The 26,961-nt window shown below is 41.3% G+C and overlaps 1 protein-coding gene across 4 annotated transcripts in view; it reads left to right on the top strand.

Annotated features, from left to right (window-relative positions):
- KIF13A (kinesin family member 13A) overlaps nt 1-25,894 on the top strand; it is a 208,699-nt gene extending 182,805 nt beyond the window's left edge. The window contains exons 26-40 of one of the 4 annotated variants that reach the window (XM_079776433.1): nt 174-212; nt 1,793-1,892; nt 3,111-3,237; nt 4,787-4,842; nt 6,096-6,220; nt 6,452-6,628; nt 8,669-8,761; nt 8,915-9,071; nt 9,517-9,590; nt 11,450-11,497; nt 12,562-12,673; nt 14,610-14,761; nt 15,276-15,380; nt 20,536-21,327; nt 22,898-25,894. In XM_079776433.1, the coding sequence (XP_079632559.1) occupies nt 174-212; nt 1,793-1,892; nt 3,111-3,237; nt 4,787-4,842; nt 6,096-6,220; nt 6,452-6,628; nt 8,669-8,761; nt 8,915-9,071; nt 9,517-9,590; nt 11,450-11,497; nt 12,562-12,673; nt 14,610-14,761; nt 15,276-15,380; nt 20,536-21,327; nt 22,898-22,924 (2,184 nt within the window). In that variant the 3' untranslated portion in view covers nt 22,925-25,894. The remainder of the gene's footprint in view (nt 1-173; nt 213-1,792; nt 1,893-3,110; nt 3,238-4,786; nt 4,843-6,095; nt 6,221-6,451; nt 6,629-8,668; nt 8,762-8,914; nt 9,072-9,516; nt 9,591-11,449; nt 11,498-12,561; nt 12,674-14,609; nt 14,762-15,275; nt 15,381-20,535; nt 21,328-22,897) is intronic. The other 3 variants (XM_079776434.1, XM_079776435.1, XM_079776436.1) reach the window with 3 other exon arrangements.
- Nucleotides 25,895-26,961: the final 1,067 nt, after the last annotated feature.

Here is a 26,961-nt window from a genome sequence, read left to right as displayed (position 1 = left end):
TATAGACAAGTTAATTAAATCTACTAAATCTTTTTGTGTTTCAATTAAATGTTTTATGATGCTGATGTGTGTGCTGTCCATTGTAATGTGTGTGTTAAGCTTAAAGAATTATTTAAGTGTGCTGTTTGAGAAACAAAACGCATGTCCTTTGTGTTTATTTTTTTTCCTGCCAGAGAGATGATGAGGATGGTGATGATATGGATAGTTATCAGGTATTGCTGCCGTCAATCCTGTGGCATGGGGCACAGCTGCTGCTAATTGCCAGCACCCGCAAAGCAGAGAGAAGGGCGGAGGAAGGAGGAGCGTAGAGCAAGAAAATGCAGTTTTTCACTTGCTTTTGATTTGCTTTAAATGTAATCAGGGATACAATACTGCCTCTATATAGATTTCTCTGTCAGCTTAAAATTTATAACCAAATACTGCTATTTTGCTATGCCATCTCAAATTACTAGCTTATAAAGCCTTTCTAAGCAAGACCATGATTGCTGTATTAAATTGGTGACGTTAAAATTAGTGCAGTTATCTATCCATGTTCTGTAAGTAGATTCTTGTCTTTCCTACGAGAAACTACACTTAGCTCCTTACATCCAAGAGAGTAATATTGTTCTAATATGCCATTTTACTTAAGAGATTTTTGTTGGATAAGAAAATTGAGGACATTTTATGCACACAGTTTTGTTTAGCCAGTTTTCTTCTCTTATTAAGGCCAAGGTTAATTACCTATAATCTGGAGAATTTGAATCTCAACTTTTTAATATGTGCAAATGTGAGATTTTACCCAGTCACTGCTGACTGACATGCTATCACGGAATGAGCAATAATAGCAGTGGTCAAGGCAGCAAACTAGGATGGACTATTTGGGGTTTGGTTCCCAGTCTCTCTACTAATTCTCCACATAAACTTCAAAAGCATGTTTTCCTGGTGTGCCTTCCTGTGCTTAACATGTGTGTGCATTGTAGGTAGATCCTCAGAAGTCTGCAGGTGTCTGCTCTGAATGTAATGTCTTAAGGGTTAGATTAGAATTAAGCAAATTAGCACATTTTGAATAGAATTATGGGTTCTTTCCCTCATCATAATTTACTCAGAAAGGAAACAAGCAAGCAAAAACAAACTATAAGAGAAACATCCCCTTGGATCTCAGCAACACCATTAACTCACTCCTGCAGCTGTCTGCGCTTCCTGCCACGTATCCACGTGAAGTCCGTTGGCTCGCTTCTGGGAGTTCTGGGAGCATGGCTGACTGCATGTTGGGTTTTTGCATGGCAGAGTTTTGTTACTTCATGGTAGGGGCAAATTTGGAAGGTTCTCTGCTGATCTATCCTTTGCGTTTCAGAAAATATAGGTCATCAGGCCATTAAACTGTGAACTATGAAAATAGCCGTCATTTTCCATGCCATTTGCTGTTACATGGTTTGGGCTCTGTTCATGGTGTCCTTCAGCAGAGAATTGCACATCTTTCAGATGAACAGCTACAGCTTAAGCACACACAAGCACACACACACCATGTAGGAATCATCCAACAGCTGGTGTAGTTTGAGTCTCTCTTGCTTTTAGGTACAATTATCCTTTTGGAAATACATGGGCTCTGATTTCTGAGTAACGGGATTCTCGATCAGCATGCAGTGTTTGTGAGGCCTCTTTGCTTTCTTGCATATTAATCACACTGAACTTGCAATGTTCAATGGCCTTTCCTAATGAAAAGTTTCTAATCAATGAAACATCTCTTTTTTAAAAAAGAAATACTAGTTGTTTATGCACTTTACAGAAAAATGCTTTCCTTCCCTCATGTCAGGAAGAAGACTTAAACTGTGTAAGAGAGAGGTGGTCTGATGCACTCATTAAGCGGCGAGAATACTTAGATGAACAGATTAAAAAGATCAGCAATAAAAAAGGTATGTGAGATTAAACTTTCCCTGGAGTAGCTTTTTCACTTCTAGACAGTTGCAGTGGGTTGCTTTCTTCTCTTTGTTGGATAATGGTATCTTAGTTTTTAACTTTATAACAATTATAGGTATTTGTGTATCCTATTGTACAGTATTAGCTTAAGAAGGCTCTGAGTTTGAAATTAATTTTTATAAAACTCTGAGTTAACTGTGATATTAAATGTTAAGCTGAAATTATGTTTTGATGAATGCAAATATGATCAATACCATATCTCAGTAATGAGCTATTTCAGGCTCAGAACATGGAGCTGACAGCAGCTAAAGGGTCACTTCTAAAAGCACAGCCTTTGGCAGGTCAGCCCCAGCTGCTGTTGGGAGGTAGCCATGCACTCAGCCAAAGCTGGCTGCAGCTCCAGCCACTGCCCGAGCTCTAAGGATGCAATCCGCTTATGCTGGCCACTGCCTCCTGGATTCCAGAGTAGAAATATGCTCTTGAAACCCATAGTCTCTCATCCTCACTTTATGATTTACTCATTGCGGATGATTCGGCACCAAAGGACACATCACAGGTGTTAATCCACTTCATGAAGAAGTTAGCCAAAATTCTCCCCAACACAACATCTCAGCTCAACGTTCTTAGCGTCCTTTGTGCGTGTGCTCCACCTATGAAACTCACTATGTCCAGGTAGCTCCAGAGTTGTACCATAGGTAAGAGGATTTCAAAATAGGTCAAATAAAATCTCTTCATAATGAGCATGAAGGAAAATAAAGTTAGTTTTGCAGGGTGCGGCATATGGTATTCTTTAATTCTCTATATAAAATGGTGTATAGTTCTTATAAAGCAATGTCACATCCATCATTTCATTTGATCATTCCAACAAGTGCATGAAGTAGATACGACTTGATTATACCTTTTTGACAGAGTAGGAAACTAGATTCATCCATTGAATCACTTCCCCACATTTTACAGAACCAGTAAAACAACCCAAGTCTTTTAATCCCTGTTTCAATGCTCCTTCTACTCTCCCGGTTTGTGGTTCATTAGCTAGTGTCCTAGCCTCTCCAAGCCCAACTGGGTGCTCAGGCTTGAACTTCAAAGCCTCAAAGCCTTTGTAATGTAGCAGATGTTCAAGCCATGTATGGATATCACCGAGTACTCATCTATTTTAAATGTAGAAATTGTACTTTTTCCGCTCTTGGTACTCATTCCCTCATTCTGCCCCACAGAGAAAACCGAGGACGAAGTGGAGCGGGAAGCCCGGCTTGTGGAGCAGTGGGTGGGGCTGACTGAGGAAAGGAATGCCGTGCTGGTGCCAGCCCCAGGCAGTGGGATCCCCGGGGCACCTGCCGACTGGTAAGTCCACCCTTCCTTCTGTGCAGGTCTGACGGGATGGTTCAGAGGGCCTGTGGCAGGAGTCACGCAAGTGACTTTCCCAGATTATCACAGGAAATGTTAAATAGCATGAGCTGCCCAGGGAAAGGGCACCCGTCTCCAGTGCTGCCTTCCCATTTTTCCTCCCGACCGCAGACAGCTTCCTCTCACAGGAAGCCAGAGAGTATTATTACCTGGCCGGGAATCTAATACCACACTCCTCAGTTCCTCTGCATAAGCAACGTGGACGTGGTTTCCTGATCTCCAGAAATTCTCTTATTTTGGCTCAAAAGAAGGGTATTTCCAGGGTGTAGTCAAAGAGGGCAGAAGATATATCTAAATTACAATCAATTAATCGATTGATATGTCAGTCCTCGTGCTCATAAGAAACAGGGTGACATCCTCGACTCTGCAGTCCATTAGATCTGGATGTGGTTTCCAGCTATAGCTCTTAAGTGTTGTTCACTTACCTTCTCTGAGGCTTCATTCTTAATCATTAATGGGGCTACCTTTATGATATTGTTGTGAAGATTAGAGATAATATATACAAAATACCTTGTTTATAGGGCCTATTCATTAAAGGGTAACTGCTACTACTGCTGCTGCTTATTCTCATTCTTATTGTTAAGAATATATCCTAGGCATTTAGGAGAAAGCAGATTTCTTTTGAACACATGCCCAGATCATCTCTTTTGGATAGGCGCAGAAACATGAGTGATGTTACTTGTGTCTGTAATGATGAATGGAAGTGTAATTGGTTCTGTGGGATTATATAACTAGAAAATCTGAGTTTGCAGGCACAGAATTTTTAACCTGATGTTTCTCCCTGCAGATTTTCCTCTGCTGGAATCCTATAGGTCACACGCAGAGTATGGCAGCCACTTGTCATAAACAGCCAGCCCAGTCCCGTTGTGTTCTGCTCTTTGAGGCCCTCTTTAGACTTTTACCTCATTTGTAAAATGTAGAGTCCTGGTCCCCTTCCTAATTATTCTGATTTGGAAGAAAAAGGATGCACCCAGGACTTTCATTTTAAGAGCGCCCCCCCACCCCCCTCCAAAGCTGACTCTGATGCAGATGGGCAAGTTTTTGATGAAACACGGCTTTGGTCTTTTCTGCACACAACTCTACCTCCTTTCCTCCATCTTTCATTCTCTCCTTCTTTGAGCTTTTGAATATTGTCTCTTTTGTATACTTCCTCTGGTCTTTGATCCTCTCTCCTATTCCCACTGTAACAACATTCCCATCTCTTTTCCCCCATCACTAGAATTATTTTTAGAAAAGCTTCAAATAATCTTTGTCTCAGTTAATTACATGTAATTCATATACACAACTGGTAGTTCTTTATATAAGTCACATAATTCCCATGGTTTGTATTAATAGGAATGTCAAGAATGTGAACATATTTCATTAATGGAACTTGTATCTCCAAGAGCATGGTTCTCCTCTGCATTCGTGCCTCTGTGCTTTCTGATTACCTGTCAAGATGTAAGACACATATTTGGTTGTGATTAAATTTTGTTATTAAATTTAGGATCCCTCCACCTGGAATGGAAACCCACATACCAGTTCTCTTCCTTGATTTGAACGGTAAGTAGACCCCTAACTATCTAGGGGTTATCACATTTAATTAAGGTTTGTAATCTCTTCAGACCCACATGATTTTAATCCTTATTGAATCACTTTTCTAATTACTCATATGCCATATCTAGGTGATACTGTTAGTCCAACTAAATGTATATGGCCGTGACATGTAAGAGCACTAGAAGAGAGGTGTGGATATTTAATCTTAAAAAGAGAGATTGAGAACTTCATATAGAAACACTACTGCATTTATTGCTCGGAAATGTTAACAGACATGGAAATTACCCTCAGAGACTCTGAATCTCTAGGCTTTGCAAGGGAGTAGGCATCTGCATTTCTGACTAGTGTCCTTTGCTCCCACCACAGTGGTGTTGGTACCGGAACATGACAGTCCCCCTACGTTAGGATTGTCCTTCACTGTAGCAATTGGATCAAACCTGGGTGACTCTAGAGCAGTGGTTTTTAATATGTTTTAGTAGTAAAACCCATTTTCACAATTAAGTCTTAAGTGGAACCCCAGGCATAGAAAACAGAAGCAGAGTTGCTGCGTTTGGGGAGAGACAGGCTCTGGCAGGCCCTCCTGCACGGCCTTTGGGATCCTCAGCACACAACCTCAAAGCCTCTCTCCTGGTGGGAAGTCCAGTAATGGGTAGATGGCAGACATGAGGAGATTGGCTTTGGCTCTTCATATGAAGAATTTTTTAAAAGCCTAGAAGTAGACTGTACCTCATGAAGTGATGAGTTCCCCATTATTGGAGATGTACAAGCAGAAACTGGGTGGCCATTACAGAGATTTGTGAAGGGTGAATTCCGCTTTGGTACGACATTGGAAGGTTATCAGATTTCTCCAAAGTGCTCAGGACTTTGATTCTAAATTGATAATTGAACTTCTCAAAATCTAATTTAGTGTAAGTTATATAAGTAGGACAACAAACCTAACACTAAGTTATAGGAGGAATTGGTATCAGAAACCATCAAAATTTTAAGTTGTGTATATGTAATAAAAATATTTGCTCCTTGCACTACATATAGAATATACTCAGTTCATTTGGTAGGAGACTTACAAAGGCAACTTTTTGGCCCCATAGTTAATTCTGTAAAGAATAAAAGTGATTGTGAGGGAGTATTGGAGTCTATATCAACTTCAGGATAAGGAATGAAAGAAAAATTGAACATATTACATGTAAACTTCATTTATTTGGTCTTAATTAAAAACTGACTTTCCCCCACTTTTGTTTCTGTGCCCTGGTCTTGGTTAGCGGATGACCTCAGTGCCAATGAACAGCTGGTGGGCCCCCATGCCTCGGGCGTGAACTCCATCCTGCCCAAGGAGCATGGCAGCCAGTTTTTCTACCTGCCCATCATAAAGCACAGTGATGAGGAGGTAATTGATCCCTAAACTTCTCTTTAAGGGCTTCATGTGCCTGTGGGCCTGTCTTCCCATTAAACTACTATGGTCTGCTTTGGTGGGGAGGACAGGGAACTTTTAAAAAAAATGGAACCTGTGGTTGAGGACACTATTATTCAGTTGAGTTGCATTTGTTTTCTTTCTCTAGTGTGTGATACACCTGACTTGTGTCTTGTTTCCATCTCTCTATCCTTCTCCCTTTTCTAGGTTTCAGCCATAGCCTCTTGGGACTCCTCAGTGCATGATTCTGTTCACTTGAATAGGGTCACTCCCCAGAATGAAAGGATTTACCTGATAGTGAAGACCACAGTCCAGCTCAGCCACCCAGCTGCCATGGAGTTAGTGTTACGAAAACGGATTGCAGCCAATATTTACAACAAACAGGTAGTACAGGCCCTGATTCTGCAGTTGCATAGATGAGCTCGAAGTTTTCCCTTCTATCACAGAGTAGTGTTTGTGATGTTATCACAGTGGATGTGCAGATTGTTACCATACTGGCCAAGTTACAGTCTGATTCTCATTTATCCAAAATAGTGGGGTCTGAGGATAGCAAAGTTAATGTCATCCACAAGGACTTTGCACCTTGGTCGATTTGAGACCCATAATCCTAGCAGGCAATGGAGCTATGAGATTTTACTGTTTAAAGGGTTAAGTGCTGGGTCCAAGAGGATTAGTGACAAAAGTAGGACAAAATGCAGGCCCCAAATAAATCCCTATCCAAATGCCTCCCCAGGTCTCATCTCAGAGGCACTGTCCACAAAACTGATCCTGCCCGGATAGACTGATTCAACCCTGGCATGATCAGAAGAAAGGCAGCAAATGGGAGAGAGAGAAGCAACCACAATAAAAACCCTGAGTAGGGCCCCTGGAGCCGGGTGAGCCCTGGGCCCCGGGTCCGGGCGAGGCCGCGGGCCCCTGGAGCCGGGTGAGCCCTGGGCCCCGGGTCCGGGCGAGGCCGCGGGCCCCTGGAGCCGGGTGAGCCCTGGGCCCCGGGTCGGGGCGAGGCCGCGGGCCCCTGGAGCCGGGTGAGCCCTGGGCCCCGGGTCGGGGCGAGGCCGCGGGCCCCTGGAGCCGGGTGAGCCCTGGGCCCCGGGTCGGGGCGAGGCCGCGGGCCCCTGGAGCCGGGTGAGCCCTGGGCCCCGGGTCGGGGCGAGGCCGCGGGCCCCTGGAGCCGGGTGAGCCCTGGGCCCCGGGTCGGGGCGAGGCCGCGGGCCCCTGGAGCCGGGTGAGCCCTGGGCCCCGGGTCCGGGCGAGGCCGCGGGCCCCTGGAGCCGGGTGAGCCCTGGGCCCCGGGTCCGGGCGAGGCCGCGGGCCCCTGGAGCCGGGTGAGCCCTGGGCCCCGGGTCCGGGCGAGGCCGCGGGCCCCTGGAGCCGGGTGAGCCCTGGGCCCCGGGTCCGGGCGAGGCCGCGGGCCCCTGGAGCCGGGTGAGCCCTGGGCCCCGGGTCCGGGCGAGGCCGCGGGCCCCTGGAGCCGGGTGAGCCCTGGGCCCCGGGTCCGGGCGAGGCCGCGGGCCCCTGGAGCCGGGTGAGCCCTGGGCCCCGGGTCCGGTCGAGGCCGCGGGCCCCTGGATCCGGGTGAGCCTGGCCCCGGGTCCGGGCGAGGCCGCGGGCCCCTGGATCCGGGTGAAGCAGTGCCCCTGGGTCCAGCCGAGACCAAACCAGAGGGAGTCGGACCTGCATTACCACCATTTGTCCACCATCCAGAGCTGAGGGGTCAGTGCCGACATGTACTCATAGGGAACCGGTGGACATTGATATTGGGTCTCAAAAGAACTGTTGGTCCAGAAAGAAACTCACTACAGACTGATTCATTTGCCTGTCAGCATAACTATTTTTGCTCGTCGCACATTCAATTCTTATAAGTATATCTATAGTGACACATGATTTCGCTCATCTAGGGGAAATGATGAACAACATAGACTGATGAACAAGAACAGAACCAGAAACAAGGAGGCATCGATCGGACTATCGGGCCTCAGAGGGAGGATAGGGGAGGGTGGGGGGAGGGGGGAGAGATCAACCAAAGGTCTTGTGTGCATGCATATGAGCCTAACCAATGCTTAAGTTCAACAGAGGGTTGGGGCATCCAAGGGGAGGGGTGTGGGATGGGAATGGGGGGATGAGGACAAATATGTGACACCTTAATCAATAAAGAAATTTAAAAAAAAAAAAAAAAAAAAACCCTGAGTAGGCTGCAAATTCTATACTCTGCCCAAATAATAGTGGGACATCATTGTGCCTCATGGGTGGACACAGAGATTATTTTTCTGTTTTTTTTTCTGTTCCTTTTCTGTTGTTGTTGTTGTTCTATTTTGAGTATTATGGGTGTATCAAAAACAGTGATTGGTAATGCTTTTACAATTTGTACAAAACTAAATAACTTATATTTTCAGATCACTTAATTCAGTTTTCCTTTTCTACCAGAGTTTCACCCAGAGTTTGAAGAGGAGAATGTCATTGAAAAATATATTTTATTCCTGCGGTGTAACCTATGAAATAGTATCCAATATACCAAAGGTAAAAATATATATCACTTTTTTTAAAAGATCGCAACGTAAGTAATGGAAAATGTTCATTCTCAAAACTTTTAAATCATTTTCTCACCAGTCTTGATAAAAAAAAATATGCTGTTCATCTAGAAGTGTTATAACTGTCTTTTTGTCACTTTAGGCAACAGAGGAGATTGAGGACCGGGAGACACTGGCCCTCATGGCAGCAAGGAGTGAAAACGAAGGCACGTCAGATGGAGAAACGTACATTGAGAAGTACACGCGTGGCGTGCTGCAGGTGGAGAACATTTTGAGCCTTGAGCGGCTCCGGCAGGCAAGTAACTGGGCCAGAGGTTGAGTCACCAGTCTTCATTGCAAATGGACAAAGATGAATTTATTTACCAAACACCTTCTCTCTATACCTGTCCAAGAGGGAACACTTGAGTGGTGGGCTCATTAGAAAAAAAAACCAGTTACTTTGACAAAATATATAGTTAGAGGTATTTCTTCTACATTTCCTCTGCTCATCTATAAAAAAATTGACAACATATGAATTTCTTTAATTCAGCAATTTTCCTGGTTTTATTTATGAAAAAATATTTTTGATAGATTAAGCAAAAAAAATTAGTGGGTACAAAAAGTTTCCAGTTTTGTAAATATGGGGGAGTGTGTGTGGGATTGACATGGTCTTTAGGTCTGTATTTCTAAGTCATCCACAATAAACATATGCTACTTTTGTCATCAAAGGAGAGAAGTTAATATTATTTCCAAATTTACAGGCAGTCACAGTCAAAGAAGCCCTTTCCACCAAAGCGCGGCACCTGCGGAGGAGCCTCAGCACACCGAACGTGCACAATGTGAGCACACGCTGCGGGGTCCGGGCGGCGGGGCGAGTCCCACAGGAGGGGACCGGAGGTCGGGGTTTATAGGTGCGAGTAGAACATTCGGCACTGACGTGGGCGTCCCAAACTGCCACGCCTGCTCCTCTGTCCTAGGGAAGCATACCTGGGAGCACAGCTGTGTAACATGAGGGGCCTTTAGTGGAATCTTACAAAGACTAGACAGTAGAGAACATGAAAGCATGAGAGCTACTATTAGCAAATTTGTAGCTCTTATATTAAAAAGAGTAAAAAGTACCGAGGGGAACATCTATCTTACAAAGGAAAGAAAAACCACCTATGAAGTATTCTACCTTCCCCCACACACACACATACAAATTGAACCTAAATGTGATCAAGGCTCTAGATCTAACTATTAATATTTACAAGGGCTAGAGGAAAATGTTAAATGACACCATGGGAATTCGATTAGCAAAATCTCAACTATGGGGAACTTAACAGGAAGAATGACCTAGACAGAAGGGAAAACTCATAAATTAAAGAGATAAGATATATCCAATTGCAATGTATGAACTATTTTGATCCAGATTTAGGGTTAACTGTGAAATGTTTATGAGACATTTGAACACTGGATATCTGATACTATTCAGGAATCGCTTAACTTTTTAAAATGTGATAACGCTATTATACTTATGGTTTTTATTTTTTACTTATAGTTTTTAAAGGAGGAGGAGTAATTACTTTTTTAAGAGACTCATAGAGAAACATTTATGATAAAAATTTTTAAAAGAAGGTAATAATATTTTTTAAAAGAAGGTAATAATAAGTATTAGAACAGAATTACAAATTCAATAAAGAAGGAAATAAATATCAAACAGAGGTATATCAAATAGAAGAGAAACAAAACTATGAAAAATGGTAGTTTTATAAAAAGACTGGTCAAATGGGTTGACTTGTATTTTTATTGATTGGGGCAGAAAAGAAACTATGAGAGAAGATAGTAATATTAGAAATAAAAAGGGGCTTATCACTACAGAGAGAACAGAGATTTAGACATCATAAGAGCAAACCCTGAATAATAATATGTCAGTAAATGTAAAAGTTTAAACAAAGTGGACATTTCCTACAAAAATACACAACAGAATCAAGAAGAAATAGGAAATCTGAATCCAGTTATCACCATAAAGAGGGCCTCAACTCATGGGGAGACCATGTTCATTGATGTGAATACACAATATCAAAAAATTGGCACATCTTCTTAAACTGATCTGTAATTCCCAACATAATTTATTTTAGGATTTGATAAGCTGATCCTAAAATCCCTATGGAAGAGCAGAGCTGACGGTGCCTGTACCTTATCAACAAGCAGAGACTTCATGCCTTCATATATGTTCAGTGATTCTCAGATATGTAGGGTTCGTTAAGGACTAAAGGATGCTGAAATAATACACATGTTAGTACTGGTAGTGTGTAGAAAGAGTGGTGCTTAGAGGCAGCAGCAATAAGTTTTATTTCATCATAGTTTATAATAAAAACAATTAGAAGCAGCCTGGATGTCCATCTAGAATACAACACAATAAAGTATTGGACTATTGAAGAAGACCATATATAGTAAGATACTATTTAATGAATTATAAAAATGTGCAAAATAATGCTGTATATTATTTATAGGCATATGTATAATATTACATAAAACCTGTATGGGAATAATAAACTCCAACTTTAGGGTAGTCATTGCTCCTAGGGAGGGAAGGTAGAAAGAAAAGAGGAGGTGGTCATACAGGCTTCACTTGTACATGTAACATATTTCTTTATACACTTATATATAAAATTTATGTAAAATATATAAGCCACATTGGTAAAACCATCTTTTATAGGTCTCTTCCAGTCGACCAGACCTTTCTGGCTTTGATGAAGATGATAAGGTGTGTACCTGTGGGCATGGCTAGGTTATTAGCAATCTCTAAATTGGGAAAGGTAGGATATCTTGGTGTTTTTAAAATTTCTGGACTTCCCATCTTAATCTTATGCAGATCATTGTCTCCATATGTCCATTTTCAAGTTCAAATACTTGATATGAAACTGCTGCTGTGCACTCTGAGTGTTACATTGTTATTTAGTATATAACACTGCTTTCCATACTAGGATAATACCACACATAATTGAATATCTGTGTTTATGAGACTAACTCTAACTGATTTAAGGTGTTACATCCACCATAACAAAATCACAATTATTTCAAGTGAGTAAAATTAGAGATTTAAAATCAAGGGCATTTGCAACATCATCTTATTCAGCAAACATTTCTTAATTACATATTGTATGTAAATTACTAAGCTAGGGACTGTGGATGATTCAGAGTGTAAAACAGATTATGTCCTCAAGAAGTTTAAAATTTAGTTCTTAGAGGCAACCAACTCCTGAGAAATTTGAAATAAATTAAATAAGCTTGTATGATATACAAGAAGAATTTTCTCCCTTAGGATACTAGTATCTTATGCCAGTTTGGTGCTCTTAAATCTCAGGTATACGTAGAGTAACCATATCACCTATTTTTCCTGGGGCCGTCCCAGCTAGTGCCTGCTATCCAGGAAAAATTATTAATGGAACCATTTCTCTCTAAAAAGTGTTTCAGTTTGGTCTTTAAATGATTCAGCCTCCTTAGATACATACCAAATTCATAAAAGTGACTGCTTTGGGGGAGGGAGGAAGATGAATGGCACCTATAAGTCACTCTATTTGTAATAATTTTATTAAATTTTGAACAAATGCAATCAAATATTAACATTTATTCACTCTAAGTATACCTTGTACTTATATGATAGTACTGGTCATATTTAGGACTTTAATGTGTGTTTAAAATATTTTATAATAAAAATAGAGCAAAGTACATACTAGTATCCCATTTAAAAAACACACACTCTAATCAGGCTTCATTTTTCACTTCAGAGGAACTTCATTACAGCTTAACCCACATTTTACCTTGTAGGGTTGGCCAGAGAACCAGTTAGACATGTCTGACTACAGCTCCAGTTACCAAGACGTAGCGTGTTATGGGACTTTACCCAGGGATTCACCTCGAAGGAGTAAAGAAGGTAGTGGTGAGATTGTTTTTCTATGTTATCTGTATATATAAGAGGCTAATATGCTAAGTGTCCATCTAGGTAATGATGCCACATAGCAACAATCGGCTTCCTCTCCCTAGTGACTAGCCTCCTTGGAGTTTCTTCAGCCCAGAAACACAACTTGCTTCAGAGCCAGGTGGAGACATTTTACACTGTAACCAAATGTCTGTGAAACGTTTTCACGTGCCTCATCTCATTTGATCCTCACAGAAGTCCTGGAGTAGGTAGATAGGAGATTGGGTGGAATCCTATTTTCTTTTCATTAGCTGGAAAATGGGGAGTTAAAAAGCTTGGAAATTTGACCCGACTAAAAAGAAGTAAGAAATGGTGGACCTTGAAAATGACTTCAGGTTTTGTCACTGCGCAAAATATAGTCAAACACTGCTGCAGTTAAATATTTTACCCTTTGTTCTCCCTGTGTGATCTACAATAATAATCTGCTTCATGTTGATATTTACTGCTGTGTTGCTGACAATTACCTGAAAGAGAAGTTGGGATGCTTCACTGGGCTGGAAAAAGTGTAGCTAAATCAGAAAGCAGGTCTAATTAAGCAAGTTTATTCTGTATCTATAAAAGCTAAGTTTACTTGCGCATGAGCAATACATACTAGTATAAAGCTCTCGCTGGTGCCAATCACATGCGTGTGTTTTGATCTGTCATTGTCGATTGTGAATTTGGTTGACACTTCTATTACAGAGAAAGGGCGAATAGCGATATTAAATTTTTTTTTCTAATTAATTTCCTTTCAATGTGCACACATTCATGCACCAGGCCACTAGTTTCTTTATAATTCCTTAGGAAAAGCGGGAGTAAGATTATTTTATAGATGGAAATAATAAGATAGGAAGCTGAAATTCTAACTTGCTAGATAATCCGAAACTATTTTCTTGAATGGAACATATGTTCACTTATTTTATTTCTTTTTGCTTTGTATGCAGTGTATCATTCAAATAATAATAGGCCTTTTGTGTAACACTTTAGGATTTTCAAATCATTTTTCATACATCATTTCCTGGGTTGGAAGTCAGTTTTGAGACATACACGAATCTTAGTACATTATGATTAGACTTCATTCTTCCCCAAAAGAATATCCACTTCTGTCATGTTTTTGTAATCAAATTAAAGGAATGTTTAGGAGAACATGTCTCTGATTCCTAAACCAATTTTTAAAATGATACCAGAAAGTAATTTAACCAGTGACAACATTAGTACCTAAGTATTATCATCTTTCAATGCATTGATGGGAACAGCATTCTGTGGCTGTGCAAATCTGTTCTATTAACTTACACCTTGTATTTTACTTAAGTGCCATTATACCAGTGAGCTGGGGAGAAAATGTAGGAGGAAAAGAGACCCAAAAATGAAAGAAATGAGTAAAAGCCAGAAAGAAAATTGTCCTTTCTTAGTCATATGGAGAACGCTTGAGGCAAAAGGGGGCTTGCAAGAAAACTTATACAGTGTTCACTCATTATTTATTGAGCCTCTGTTTGCTATATGCAATGAAAGATACAAGAAGGTATCATTTATAGATCTTAAAATCTGACTTTGGAAATGAGGTACATAGAAAATTAGATATTAAATGATAAAGTGCTAAAATGCATGTGCAGATAATAAGAACTCTGAGAATTCAGAGAAACAAAATAAGCATGGGTCTAAATTGGTCTGGGAAGTGGCACTTAAGCTGGATCTTGAAAAGAGTGTAGAAAATTTGGTTTCTCATTTCTTTGATGACTTTTCTTGATATTGTAGTTATATCTCCATTGTTTTCTACCTCTGTTTTAATGCTTAGCCGTATATTAGCATATTAATTTCTTTGTTATACCAGATACTCCTGTGACTAGGTTATACCTTGCTTCCTGTGTGTGGGTTAAAGTGCTCTGTGCCTATAAACCTATGACTTTGTCTTCCCCAGGTTGTACATCAGAGAATCCTCATGCCTTAACAGTCAGCCCTTTTAAAGCATTCTCTCCTCAGCCACCAAAGTTTTTCAAGCCCCTAATGCCTGTAAAAGAGGAGCATAAGAAAAGGATAGCTCTTGAAGCAAGACCTCTTCTAAGCCAGGAGGTAAATGCTTAACTTGTCTGTACCATGTAAGATAGAATAGAATCAATCATGTTGCCTATGGGAAAGTAGCAGTTTGCATTAACAAGTTGGATGCTGCATGTAGACATACCTGTATGATCTGTACCATGGATCCTATTCTGGAATATCTCTTTCTCAAGCACACAGGGTCATTTTTTAATTTGTTGTAGTAATTGCTGTTGTTTTCTATGTATCTATGGATTTTCAAAGTCTTTTTAATCTTTCAAGTGAGAAAGAGATGTTCCCGGGATGTTTTTGAAAATATTAAAGACTTTATTTTAATTTGACAAAACCAATTATGCTATTTGCCGTAGAATCTGTGTAGTCTTGTCAGATTTCATTAGTAGTTTAACTCGAGCCTCTGAAATTGTTTGCTGCACTACTCACATGTAATAACGGTGTTTGCATCGCTTTTCTAACTTGCACGTACTTAATATGTATTTTGGCTGTCATCATCTTCTGTGTGTGATGCATCTGTGTGTCTTAACCTTTGCAGAGCATGTCTCCATCTCAGGCACATAACCCTGGCTGCACTGTCCCCTCAGGAAGCAATGGCAGCAGCATGCCAGTAGAACACAATAGCAAACGTGAGAAGAAGATTGTAAGTTCTGGAACCGTTTCTGTCATATTGCCTGGTGGTGGGTTTAAGGCCCTTTCACAATCATCCAAATACTTGAAAAAAAATTAAGACATGTATTGGGTCTTTGTTTGGTTGCTGTTGTTTTTTAAATGTGACCATCAGTGATGAAATTTGCATGAACATGGCTGTGTCCTGTGCTTTTTTCCTAAGTGTTTATTCTACTTAATTGAATTTATTTTTTTACTTAGCGTAAATTTGCTTAGAAAAAGGCACTTTTCATGATTCTAGACTTTATAAAAAGTGTAACAAAGAGATCACTTTAACTAATATTGAATCTTTCTGATGTGCCTGTACATATTGGCCAGATTCTGAAGTTAATCTACCTAGAGGAATTGCACTTACTTGGAGTAAGTAATCATGCATCTAGCTGTGGGTATGTTTGCAAGCTTTCTTCATGTTGCTCGATGCTATTGCCAAGATTGTTCTGTAGTTTGTAGCCACACTCCAGTCCATCATCCCCACTCATCATCGTCGTTTCTACATCCCGGATAGCCTTTTAAATTTGCTCTCTAAACATATTCCATATCCCTTGGTGTCAGTCTCGCTTCTCGGTGGCTTATCTATATTTTACCACAGGTAGGTTGGAACTCTACCTGTAAAACCTCATTCCCCAGTACTTGGTTTTCAACTTACAAATTTGAGAAATTGTTTTTAAAACACTGCATGCCAGGTACTTTGGATTATAAATGAAACTTCTATTTAAAAAACAACTGGATTGACAGACCTGGAAAGAATTCTCTAATTTTGTGTCTAGGCTTTCACTCTCTAGCGGCTTTTCCTAGACTTTGAAAAAGTAAAGCAGCGTGAGCAAGAGGGGCTGCTTGAGGTTGACGTTTGTGTGCGGGCTGCTCTGTGGGCAGAGTGTGGGCAGTTTCCCTTCCCAGCTGCACCCCGGGAGAGCCATTCCAGAGGCTCATTATGTGAGGCCCGTGAACAGTTCTGGAATATGCTGCTAATGCACACCGTGTGAAACTAACTATGGGGCTATGCAGTTGGCCGCTCTGCTGCATGCTTGGAGTGCTAGGGGATCTTGGGAAATGACCTTCTCATTCCTCCTGTGCACCGAGGGAAGGAGAAGAGGCACCATTTCCCCCTCTCCGCTCTGTCCTTCTCTGCTGCCTTTGCTGCTGTGTTCTCCCTGTCCCTCTAGCCCCAAATCCCCATCCAATTCCTGCAGGAGAGGAGAGTGTACAACTGCAGCTGCTCCTCTGAATCTTAATGAGCTGCTCAGTCACTTGGTTGCCCACCCCCTGCTTAATCAATAAGGGCTGCAGCTCGGGCTAGAAAGGCCAGGTGGCTTTGTTACCCTCAAATTTCTTACCCTTAACCCCATGGCGCACAGGCACTACATTGAAACTCATTTTAACAACTGGTACACTTGGGTAGAACACATTAAAAGGCAACTGAATGACCCTTCTGGCCTGCCCAGCAGATAGTTCCAGTGTATTCAGAGTTTGACTAATAGTTATTTTCTATACTTTAATGTTTTAAAATAAAACCTACCTCGGGACTTCTGGCTAGCAGGGGTAGACTGGAACCAGATTCTCTTGACCTGGGAAGTCTCAAGCAGCAGCAAGCCTCTGGTCCACTGAGCAGGACTCGATGGTACCATCTTACTTGAGAGATGGGCCTCTGCTCTCCTCTGAAGCTATTGAACTATTTATTTTATTTCAGATAGCAGCTTTTCCAGGATGTTTTGGTGGACTTTAAGGATACCACTTGCTTGATCTGAGATTCTGGTTTCTTCTTAGGAAGAGTTTATTTCCCCCCTTATAAGTGGATATATACTGCTTTCTTCCTTTGTTCCTAATACACTTTCTTTTTCCACTCTTGAAAAATGAGAGACTGAATCAATGGTTCAGTCTCATCAAGGGAGTTTGAAATCATTTTTGAGAAGCAATATTGAGACATTGTTCCTTTTATTTTGTAGCCCAACTATTTACCAAAGTAACCTATAATTTCACACAAAAATATATAGTGAATATAGCTATGCTTGGTCCTTTAAAGCAATATTTTGTTATCATTTAAGACAAGTACTTTGTGTCGTGTATGAATAAGATGAAGGTAACGATATGCATTTGGAGTCTCAGTCATGAAACAGAGAGAAGAGCAGCAAGGAAGTCATTTCTCCCTCTCTTAGGTCTTGTATACACAGCATGTGGCTTATTTCTCCCATTTTTCATAAAGACTTGTTGAGTGACTTGCCCAAGGTCTCACAGTTAATGAGATGTCGGAACAAAGGCTCTGTCCCTCAGCAGAATTGGGCTGGCCCCCGTGACCCCAGAGATAGTGCAATTTCAATCACTCCTCTGCTGCACTTTCTAAAAGGTCTGCCCATCCCTTAGCACAGTGGTCGGCAAACTCATTAGTCAACAGAGCCAAATATCAACAGTACAACGATTGAAATTTCTTTTGAGAGCCAAATTTTTTTAACTTAAACTATATAGGTAGGTACATTGTTATTAACTTAATTAGGGTACTCCTAAGCTGGCCTTTGCTAAAAACTTAAGGGGCCAAAGAGCCGCATGTGGCTCGAGAGCCGCAGTTTGCCGACCACTGCCCTAGCACCACAGACAGAAATACTGGGAGTCCTTGGCTGGTACAATCTTTCTGAAGACCGAGACCGACTCCCTGATGAACAATACAGAGCCAATTATAGTGGGAATGAAAATGAGTTTAACAAGTGAAACTCCTTGTAGAGTCACTGCTTTATGTGGTTTTGATTCCTTCTTAGAATCAAGGTTTTTTGCTATATATAAATTTCAGTTGCATAAAATAAATTGCAAAAATCAAATCATGAAGACGGTAGCTATAGAGAAGCTTGAGAACTTGATTCCATGATCAACTTTTAAGAATAGTTTTCATTCTTTTTGCCTTTAAGACATAGTAGGAAGGTGGTGCTTAATTTAGTCTTCTTTAAGCTGCAATGATACTAGTAAAGAATATTTCTGGAATAAAAAGTCTACGTAACAAATTCTCTTAACATACAGTCTAACACAATTAAGTCCTCTCTTTTCTTTTTGAAGACAGTAACTTGATAAACTTTCAGTCTCCTTTTATGTGTTAAGAAATATTTCCTCCATACGCGGTTTTCTTTTTTCTGGAATTAGTTGTCCCTGCTGCTTTAGCCCTTCGCCCCACCCTAGCCCCACCCCCAGTGCAGAACTATGTACTTATCTCTATTTGAACTTAACATCTTGGGGGTTTTGTAGACTCTGCAGTTTTACTAAAGGTCATTCTAATCCTTTACGACTAATTTTTTATCTTTGTGAGTTTGGCAAATGTACACCTGTTTCTACATGTTAGATTTGTGATTGAATATTTCATTTGTTTTACGTATTTTAGGATGACAGGCCTTTCCTCAGTCTTCAGAAGAAATAACTTCAGGCACAAAAAGGGCCCCAAATTTGATTTATCTCGAAACAACTAACTCTTTAATAAAGATACCTGGGCTTGGGGAGTTACGTTTCTTTGCTTAAGTTAAAAGAAAATTTAGGAGATACAAACACTTGCAATTTGGTTTTGAATCTATACAAGTCAAGTGAAGAATCTAGAAAATACTGTCAAAGGCTACTGATCCAGACATTGATTCCCAATCTTTGTTCCTTTACAAACACTCCCCCAACCCTGGAGAAAGAACACTCTACTCCACACATTGGTTAGCAGTGCCACTTAATTTAGAATTCAGCTAAAGATAAGATGGCAAGAGATTAGTGTTGCCAAAAAATGTTTTGCAGATTTCTGGAACTTTATCACTGATATTTGATATCCACCTTTAATTAATAGCCAAGGAATTAAGACTACTGATGCTTTTAAATAATTTATATTCAAGTTATTTTTAAAACTAAAAAGTGCTGAAGAGTATTAAACTAGTTTGAGGAATTTAGCATCTAATGAGATGTAAAAGAAAATATTACAATAAAATTCAGTGGATGAAATTTATGTTGATTTGTGAACTACCATCTGCTGTATCAGTGGGGTGTGGTCTTCCTCCTCCTCCTCCCCACCCTCTCTCTCTGCCCCTTTCCACCCCTCTCATCCCCTCCAAGTGTCGCTCTGAACAGTACGGTTGATTTTTGGTTCCAGGAGATTTCCATCCACCTGGCAGTGTCCAAGATTGTTGCTCAACATTGGCATTCCCAGTTCTTGGGACAATGGCTGGCACATAGAAGGTGCTAGATGAATGTTGAATGAAAGTCATATTTTAAAAGAGGAAAGGAATATTTGCAATGTCACCAAATGTAAGGTTAATTAGAAAGGACTAGATAGTAATGTCATTTGTTTTTATTTTGAATGTAATATACTCATATGTTTTACATTGTTTTCCACAAAATATAAAAGAATCATTCATTGGGGAGAGAGACTGAGGAGTTGATAACACCCACTTTTGCATATTTACCAATCTTTGTAAACAGAATTCTAAAGCTATTTGACAAAGGAGATTTCCGTTTAAATCTTATCTTCCTCGCCTTCTAGCCAAATCCTCTATCCATGCTTCCCCAAACCCCTGGAAAGGTAATGCTAGTGCTTTACAGCCTTCCAGGATTTAGTATAGTGCTGAGAATGCGTGTTGAGATTGTGTTCTTAGCCCTTTTGCTGTTGGGGCCTTATTTTACTGCCCTCTCTACCATAAAATAGCTCAGAAATCTTTCACAAATCACCTACGGTTTATCTGCACTGTCTTCCCAAGGTGAGGATTGTAAGACCGAGTAGAGCAGCAGCTCCTCCCTCGCTGTCCCTCTTCCTCTCTCCTTTAATTAGGGAAAGGACAACATCCAGCTGAAGACCAATCACAAGTAACTAATTCAAGTCCGCTGCACTTTGTTCCAACCTTTTTCTTAAACCAGGGGAGCAAAAGTTTTTAGTTAGCATGGCGTGAGCATAGAAGAAATAAATCTTCACATTAGGAGATAATGGGTTTGTGTCCACAAATTTCTGAGAACAAGGTACCTGTGTCCATAACTGGTGACAAGACTTAACCAAACTCAAAAGAAAAGGAAAAAAAAAAAAAAAAACACTAAGCATGAATGCCTGTAGTAGTAAAGTATTTAAAACCTATCTGAACTGTACAGTTGCTCTAAGGAGCTAATGGCTGACTTCTGCTTCGCTTCTCTAGGACTCTGAGGAGGAGGACAGTGACCTGGAAGCTCTTAACAGGAAGCTGGGAGGCTCACAGCCTTATGTACCAGTGGAGTTTGCTGACTTCAGTGTTTACAATGCCAGCTTGGAAAACAGAGAGTGTTTTTCTTCTAAAGTAGATTTGACGAACTCCAGGGTCTTAGAGAAAGAAGTGTCCCGTAGCCCTACCACCAGCAGTATTACCAGTGGCTACTTTTCCCACAGTGCCTCCAATGCCACTCTGTCCGACCTGGTGGTCCCCTCTAGTGACAGCTCAGATCAGCTAGCCCTTCCGACGAAAGACACAGACTCCAGTGAGCATTCTGGACTGTCGCTTGGGCATGATCTCAGACCGCCCTCAAACAAAGAGTTGACAGAGCTAGAAAAAGGTTTGGTAAAGGATAAGATCATTATGGTGCCACTCAAGGAAAACAGTGCCTTAGCCAAAGGGAGCCCATCATCCCAAAGTATCCCTGAGAAAAACTCCAAAATGTCCTGTAGGACTGGCTCATGTTCAGAGCAGGATGCCTGCTCCAGCAAGAATGGCCACGCCACCCGGGAGTTCTGTCCCAGGGAGGTGACCGTGGAGCACACCACAAACGTCCTCGAGGACCACTCTTTCACAGAGTTCATGGGAGCGTCAGATGGGAATGATTTCGATGCTCTGACAGATTCTGCTGCTGGAGAGATTTCAAGTAGGAAGAACCTACCAAATAAAATGGACAATGAGAGTGTCTCAGATGAGCCCCAGGACCCTGGCCAGCCGCATTCCTTGGCAGAGAATGACCAGGTAATTAATTCTAGAGGCATTCCTTTGGGTTCTGTGCTGTAAGTGACACACCTAATTGTGCACCAACCCCCAGAGGCCCTTCACCTGGGTGACTTAGTCAGATTCTTTTTGACATTTCTGACAGGGAAGATGGGCCCCCCTGGGGAGCAAGCTCACATGTTGCCCAGCGTCTGTGTGTGGGGAGAAGTTTGCTTGTATAATTTCAGAGTAGAACTAGGAAATATATAGCAGCAGTGGCTTTTCAGCTGGCATGTAGGTTTTGTTGAAGGAAGCATTCATGTGGATAAGGATCAGTCAGCCTCATTCATTCCGAGATGTTTAATTTTGGTAGTGTCTGCCATATTTCATCAAATTAGTGATTTCTTGGCTTATTAGATACACCATTATTTTATGTGTCATTAAGAAGAAATGCTTCCAATTAAACTACATCAAATCAGAAGTTGTAAAACACAATCCAGTTTCAGAGATGTTAAATGTTGGGGGAAATAACATGCATCGTAGAATTGCTAAAATGCAGTCACTTAGGTGCCCATAGGGTAAAAGGTGCTTTGGGGAAGTACAGGTAAATTACTTGAGCAACTGAAGTTTGGAACTTCTCTCCCCAACTTAAGAAGAATAATAAAGTTACTCATAACTGTTGTTACAAACCAAACACTTGTTGCATCAAAAGTCTTCAACTTCCTCTACACTGACCTTCAAGCAGAATCTGCATTGCTGGCCTACGTCAGCTTTCCAGTCCCTCTTCCAAGAAGGGCTGGGACAAGAAGCCCAGAATAATTCTTCTCAGGAATAGTGCTTCTGAACCTAAATGTGCAGTGAATCCCTTGGGGGTGTTGGGAGAGGGTGCCTCTTAAAAATTCAGATTCCCAGGAGCCACTGCCCTCCACACCTAAGATTTTCCTTCTATTGGGATGGATCCTGGAGGATAAGTTTCACAAACCCCTCCACTGAAGTAATAATAGCAGGGTGTCTGAGGGCTGCACTGGGAGACACAGCCCATAGAAGAGGGAAGAGGGACAACAACCCCCTCATTTCACTGCCCAGCAAACAGGAAGCATGCCTCATTTTTTGCTTTTGAAAGTCTCCTGAACTGTGTCCCTGCCAGATACTTGGTTTAAAGGTGGAATTTAGGAAAATATTTGTTGTATAAGGGTGATACAGGATTTTGGTGATTTTTTTTTCTTTTTCTTCATTGCTCTACTATTTTTGTTATTTTAGTTTTAGTAAGTTGCTTTGACATTGTAACAGTTTGAGAACTTTTTAAGTACTAAAGTTTGACTTTTGTTCTCACCTGAATATGACTTAGTATGTGGGCCCAGAAATAACAATTTTTTACTTTAACTTTGGGTCTTGCTTTCCATTACCTTTCCTGGAAGCTTCACCTTGGGGCCAGGTTTCCCCCTGGTATACCGTAAATTTTAGAACTGGATTTCATCATAAACCGAATCCTGTGGGCCCCTTTAGGAAGAGCCCCTTGTGTGGGGTGGGTGCGTCTGGCTGAGGGTGGTCCCTGTGGGTGGGGAGGGCAGGTGGGAGCTGGAGCTTGAACTCACTAACCTCTGAATTCCAGGGGAGCACGACCTCGACTACGCGGTGAAAGACAGCAAGCACTTCCTCCGCAGGCCCCAGCATCTTCGCATCTTCGTCCGGGGTCTCCCTCAAAGCACCAGCCTCATCTTTAACATATGCTGCACCCAGCAGGACCTCACACCAGCATGGAGAAGCCATGCACTGCCTGGGCCACCACCTCTCCCCTCCCGAGCGAGGAGCAGCAGCAGTGCTTTGCCACCTGGGTGAATCGACAGCTTCTGCTTCTTCCAAAAGGCCAGAAAACCGAAAACCCTGGATTAATTAAGTGGCAGTATTTTTGTTTGCACTTACTACACACCGCACTGTGTAGAAACCACAGAGTCAAACAGACTTATTCTTGTACAATTTTAATCAGTTCTTACTGTAGAATCTGGAGTCAATACTCTAATGTGGGGTTTTTTTTATAAATAATATATATTATGTATATGAAATGTATCTATTGTATGTCTGTTCTGGGTGAACTGCACACTAGAATGCAGATAAAATGGTTTGTAGAAATCATAAGGTACTGGACTTTGTTACAAAGCACCTTGGGCGACCTCGTATACACGAGCAGATGAGAGACATTTCATTGCCTAAGAATGAGGTTGCAAATCCCTCTGCAGAAAAGGTTACAGAATGCCGTTCTTTATAACCAAAGAACTTCTATACGACTGACCGATTTTGCTGTCCACTCTTGTTTTCTGTGTACATATATGTTTGACTGCAAGTTTGGTGCCATATTCCCCTTGGCTACCAGGCCACGTGCTGCCGTTCTGTCCTGTTTCATAAGCACACTGAAAACTCCCACAGCTCTGTTCTTTGGTCTTCCACCTGGCCTGCCACCTGCTGATTTGACATTGTATTATAACCGTTGACAGTGACTGGGGCTCTGCCGCCAGCATTTCTCATACCTTGGTCCAGCCCAGCAAGGCAGGCAGAGTGCGGAAAGCAGTATTACTGTAGAAACACAAGGGCATACCAAGAGTTGGATTGGGGTGGGGGAGGGGTATGGATTCTTGTCTCTCTGTGGTTTTGTTTGGATTGGTAGGTTTCATTGTGGTATGATTTTTACTGTTGCTATTGTACTTAATTCTGGAAAATGCTGAAGAGTTGGAATGAGCTGTCAAGTGCACAGGTACTCACTTCACCTTGTTTGCAGGAGATGATTGAATTCAGATGACTCTGCTGTCCCTGTCTCCATGTGGAAAATTCTCCTGCTAATGGAGACATGGAGAGGATCACGTGTGCAGAAGGTCTTACAAAGGTGCTTTATGTGCCTGTTCTGAAGATGCCTGTGCAGCTGGCCTGGAGGACAGCAGTCGGTGTGTGTGAGAGCGAGGGGCGGTGCACAGCCCTCTGCACCTTCGTTCTTTAAGTTCTTAGCATCAGTAAGTGAGTAAGATATTGGAGACTTTAATGAAAAGCTGCTGTTCATGATTTTTGTGTATAGTGAGCTGACTGTAGTATTTTACTATTGTCTGTTTTGAAAAAGAAAAACTGTAATTTATATCCCCTTTCAACTTGATCGTATTTAATTGGTACAGATTGTGTGTGTGTGTGTTTTAGAATACAGACGGTCTAATTCAGGTTTTAAAACAGCAGTTGTTTGTCTTTAATACTCTGCCATTAGTTTCAAATCTGATTGTTCACATTTGTGTGTCTCCTGTCCCTGCAGCTTAAACAATAATAGTCACAGCCAACATTCATTGAGGGTTTACTATGTACTAGGCACTGTTCCCAACATACGCTATTTATGATCTCCTTTAATCCTCACAGCAGTAGATGCCATAAGTACTGTTGTTACTGTGTGTTTGATGAATGGAAAACTGAGGTGGAGAGGTTAGTGACTGGGAGAGGGATTCTTCTCGCACTTCCATCAGTTCCTCCGATCCATGTTCTGTCTGGTGACGCATCATGGAGGGCCAGGCAGGACTGTGGTGAGTGTCAAAGTCCCAGACTGACCAACATTGGTGGGCATCTGCAGCGGAAAGGACAGGATGGGTTATTCATGGTCGTGGTGCTTAGACAAATATTTAGAGCAAGTAGCAGTGCCTGCCATCCGTGAAATAGTAGTTAAAGGTAGCTTAATATGGAAGACTTACCTAAAAATGCTATTATAGAATCTTTTCAGAATAATCTCAGTTGTTTACAATAGCCTTTCTGAAATATCAAGAATTAAATCTAACTTTTGGACAGAAGTGTCTTATATAGACTGCCAAGAAAAAGTAGAGGGGGAAAGCCTAAAACTTCTTTGGATTTTACAAAATAGGGTTGGGGTAAACAGCAGCTATATAATGTTTAATTAAACTATGACAAATACAAACACAGTTCAAGACAAAATGGACAAATTCTGTCCATTTACTAGTGTGAGATCAATGGCATCGTCATTTGTCATTATGATGTGGGAGAGCAAACTGGTTTTAAGACAGTTTATTGGATAGTTAAGTATAAGCATGTGTTTAACAGTTAATTTCCAAAGTACATTATTACCATTGTCATCACGTTTATTTATAGTTATTTGGACACATTTTATCGTAACAAAAATACAGTCTTGTGTTTCTAGGGAACCCCCTAAAATGAAGACTAGCTTAATAAAAATACCTTTAGGGTTAGGCAAGGGCAAGAGGCTATCTTCTATTAAATTATCCTGCGCTAGCCAATACTTTTTTTTTATTACAATATTCAAGCTTTAGAACTATATTGGACAAAAACAACTAATTACATGATGAAGCTTTATTTTTAAAAGGAAAACTTTCTGTTCATATAATTAAAAAGTCTCAAAAGAAGATGTAATTGAATCAGTTCTTGCTATCTCCTTTTCTGGACCAAGAGCTAAAAACAGAAAAGGATGTTCCCATATGAAATCACGTAGAGAGCTTTTTGTATTCAGCTTTGAACTTGTTATAGTCACACTAGCACAAGTCTCTGTAGTGTGAAGCCTACCTCCTAAATTAAAAAATGACAACAAAAAGTCAGTCAGTCATACATAGTTTTCAGACTTTTTCCTAACCTAGATGAAAGGCAGTGTCCAGCAGCATCCCACCAGACCTCTTGGGGTTGCTACAACACCCAGGTGGCGGGAGACCAGGACCAAAGAGGACTCCATGAGAATCCTGGGACATGGGCTCTGCTCTTTTTTTCTTTTCTTTTCTTTTTTTTTTTTGATTTTTTACAGAGAGGAAGGGAGAGGGATAGAGAGTTAGAAACATCGATGAGAGAGAAACATTGATCAGCTGCCTCCTGCACACCCCCTACCTTGATCGGAATTGGACCTGGGACCCTTCAGTCCGCAGGCTGATGCTCCATCCACTGAGCCAAACCGACTAGGGCCAGGTTCTGCTCTTTAACTTGTCATGAACTGGTGCTGACAGTAATGAAGACAAAATCCTAGAGTCTAAATTAACCTGCTTGTCATTTGTTTCTAACCCCTCAAGGTGCGGGAGAGATAATTGCAGATTTGAGTGCCACGAGTTAATTTAAGTTGAAATAAAACGTAGTCGTTATTTTTCAGGTGTTCCAGGACACACACTCACCTCTGTGCATTCTTAGGAAAACAAGTTATCTTCCCTTCGCTGAGGCTCACTGGGTACCTGTGTTATTGCATGGAGTTCTTAGAAGACTGCAGCTCAAGCAGGTGCTCCGGGTGCCTCAGTCACTGTAACCTGAGCCCAGTTGGCAGCATCCACCACCTTGGAGCTTACTGCAGGTCTTCTCAGCACCAGGGTGTCCCTGAGAAAGGAACTCTTTAATCCTTATGGGTCCCTATTCATGGAGACAGTGACAAGCTCATTCATAGAACAATGAATGTCTTGTAAGAAAAAGGCAAGTTTTGAAATTGGAGACTCTGGAAGAAGAAAAGATTAACTTAAATAGAGAAAAAAATGCCCAGTTTGGTTTTTTAGCACAAACCAACTTGACCCTTTCTCAATGCATATCTAAAGCACTTGTAACTTTGGACTTTAAAACTGGAAAACATTGGTGTTTGTAACAACTTTCAACAGTTATGCTGGACCTTCATCTTCTAAATACCTGCCTGAACCCAACCACTTAAAGATGTTCTTA

The sequence above is a fragment of the Cnephaeus nilssonii genome, assembly GCF_951640355.1.
Source record: "Cnephaeus nilssonii genome assembly, chromosome: 7".
NCBI classification, from domain to species: domain Eukaryota; kingdom Metazoa; phylum Chordata; class Mammalia; order Chiroptera; family Vespertilionidae; genus Cnephaeus; species Cnephaeus nilssonii.
Note: the sequence above shows the minus strand (reverse complement) of the source record. Positions and strands in the feature narration are given on the sequence as shown.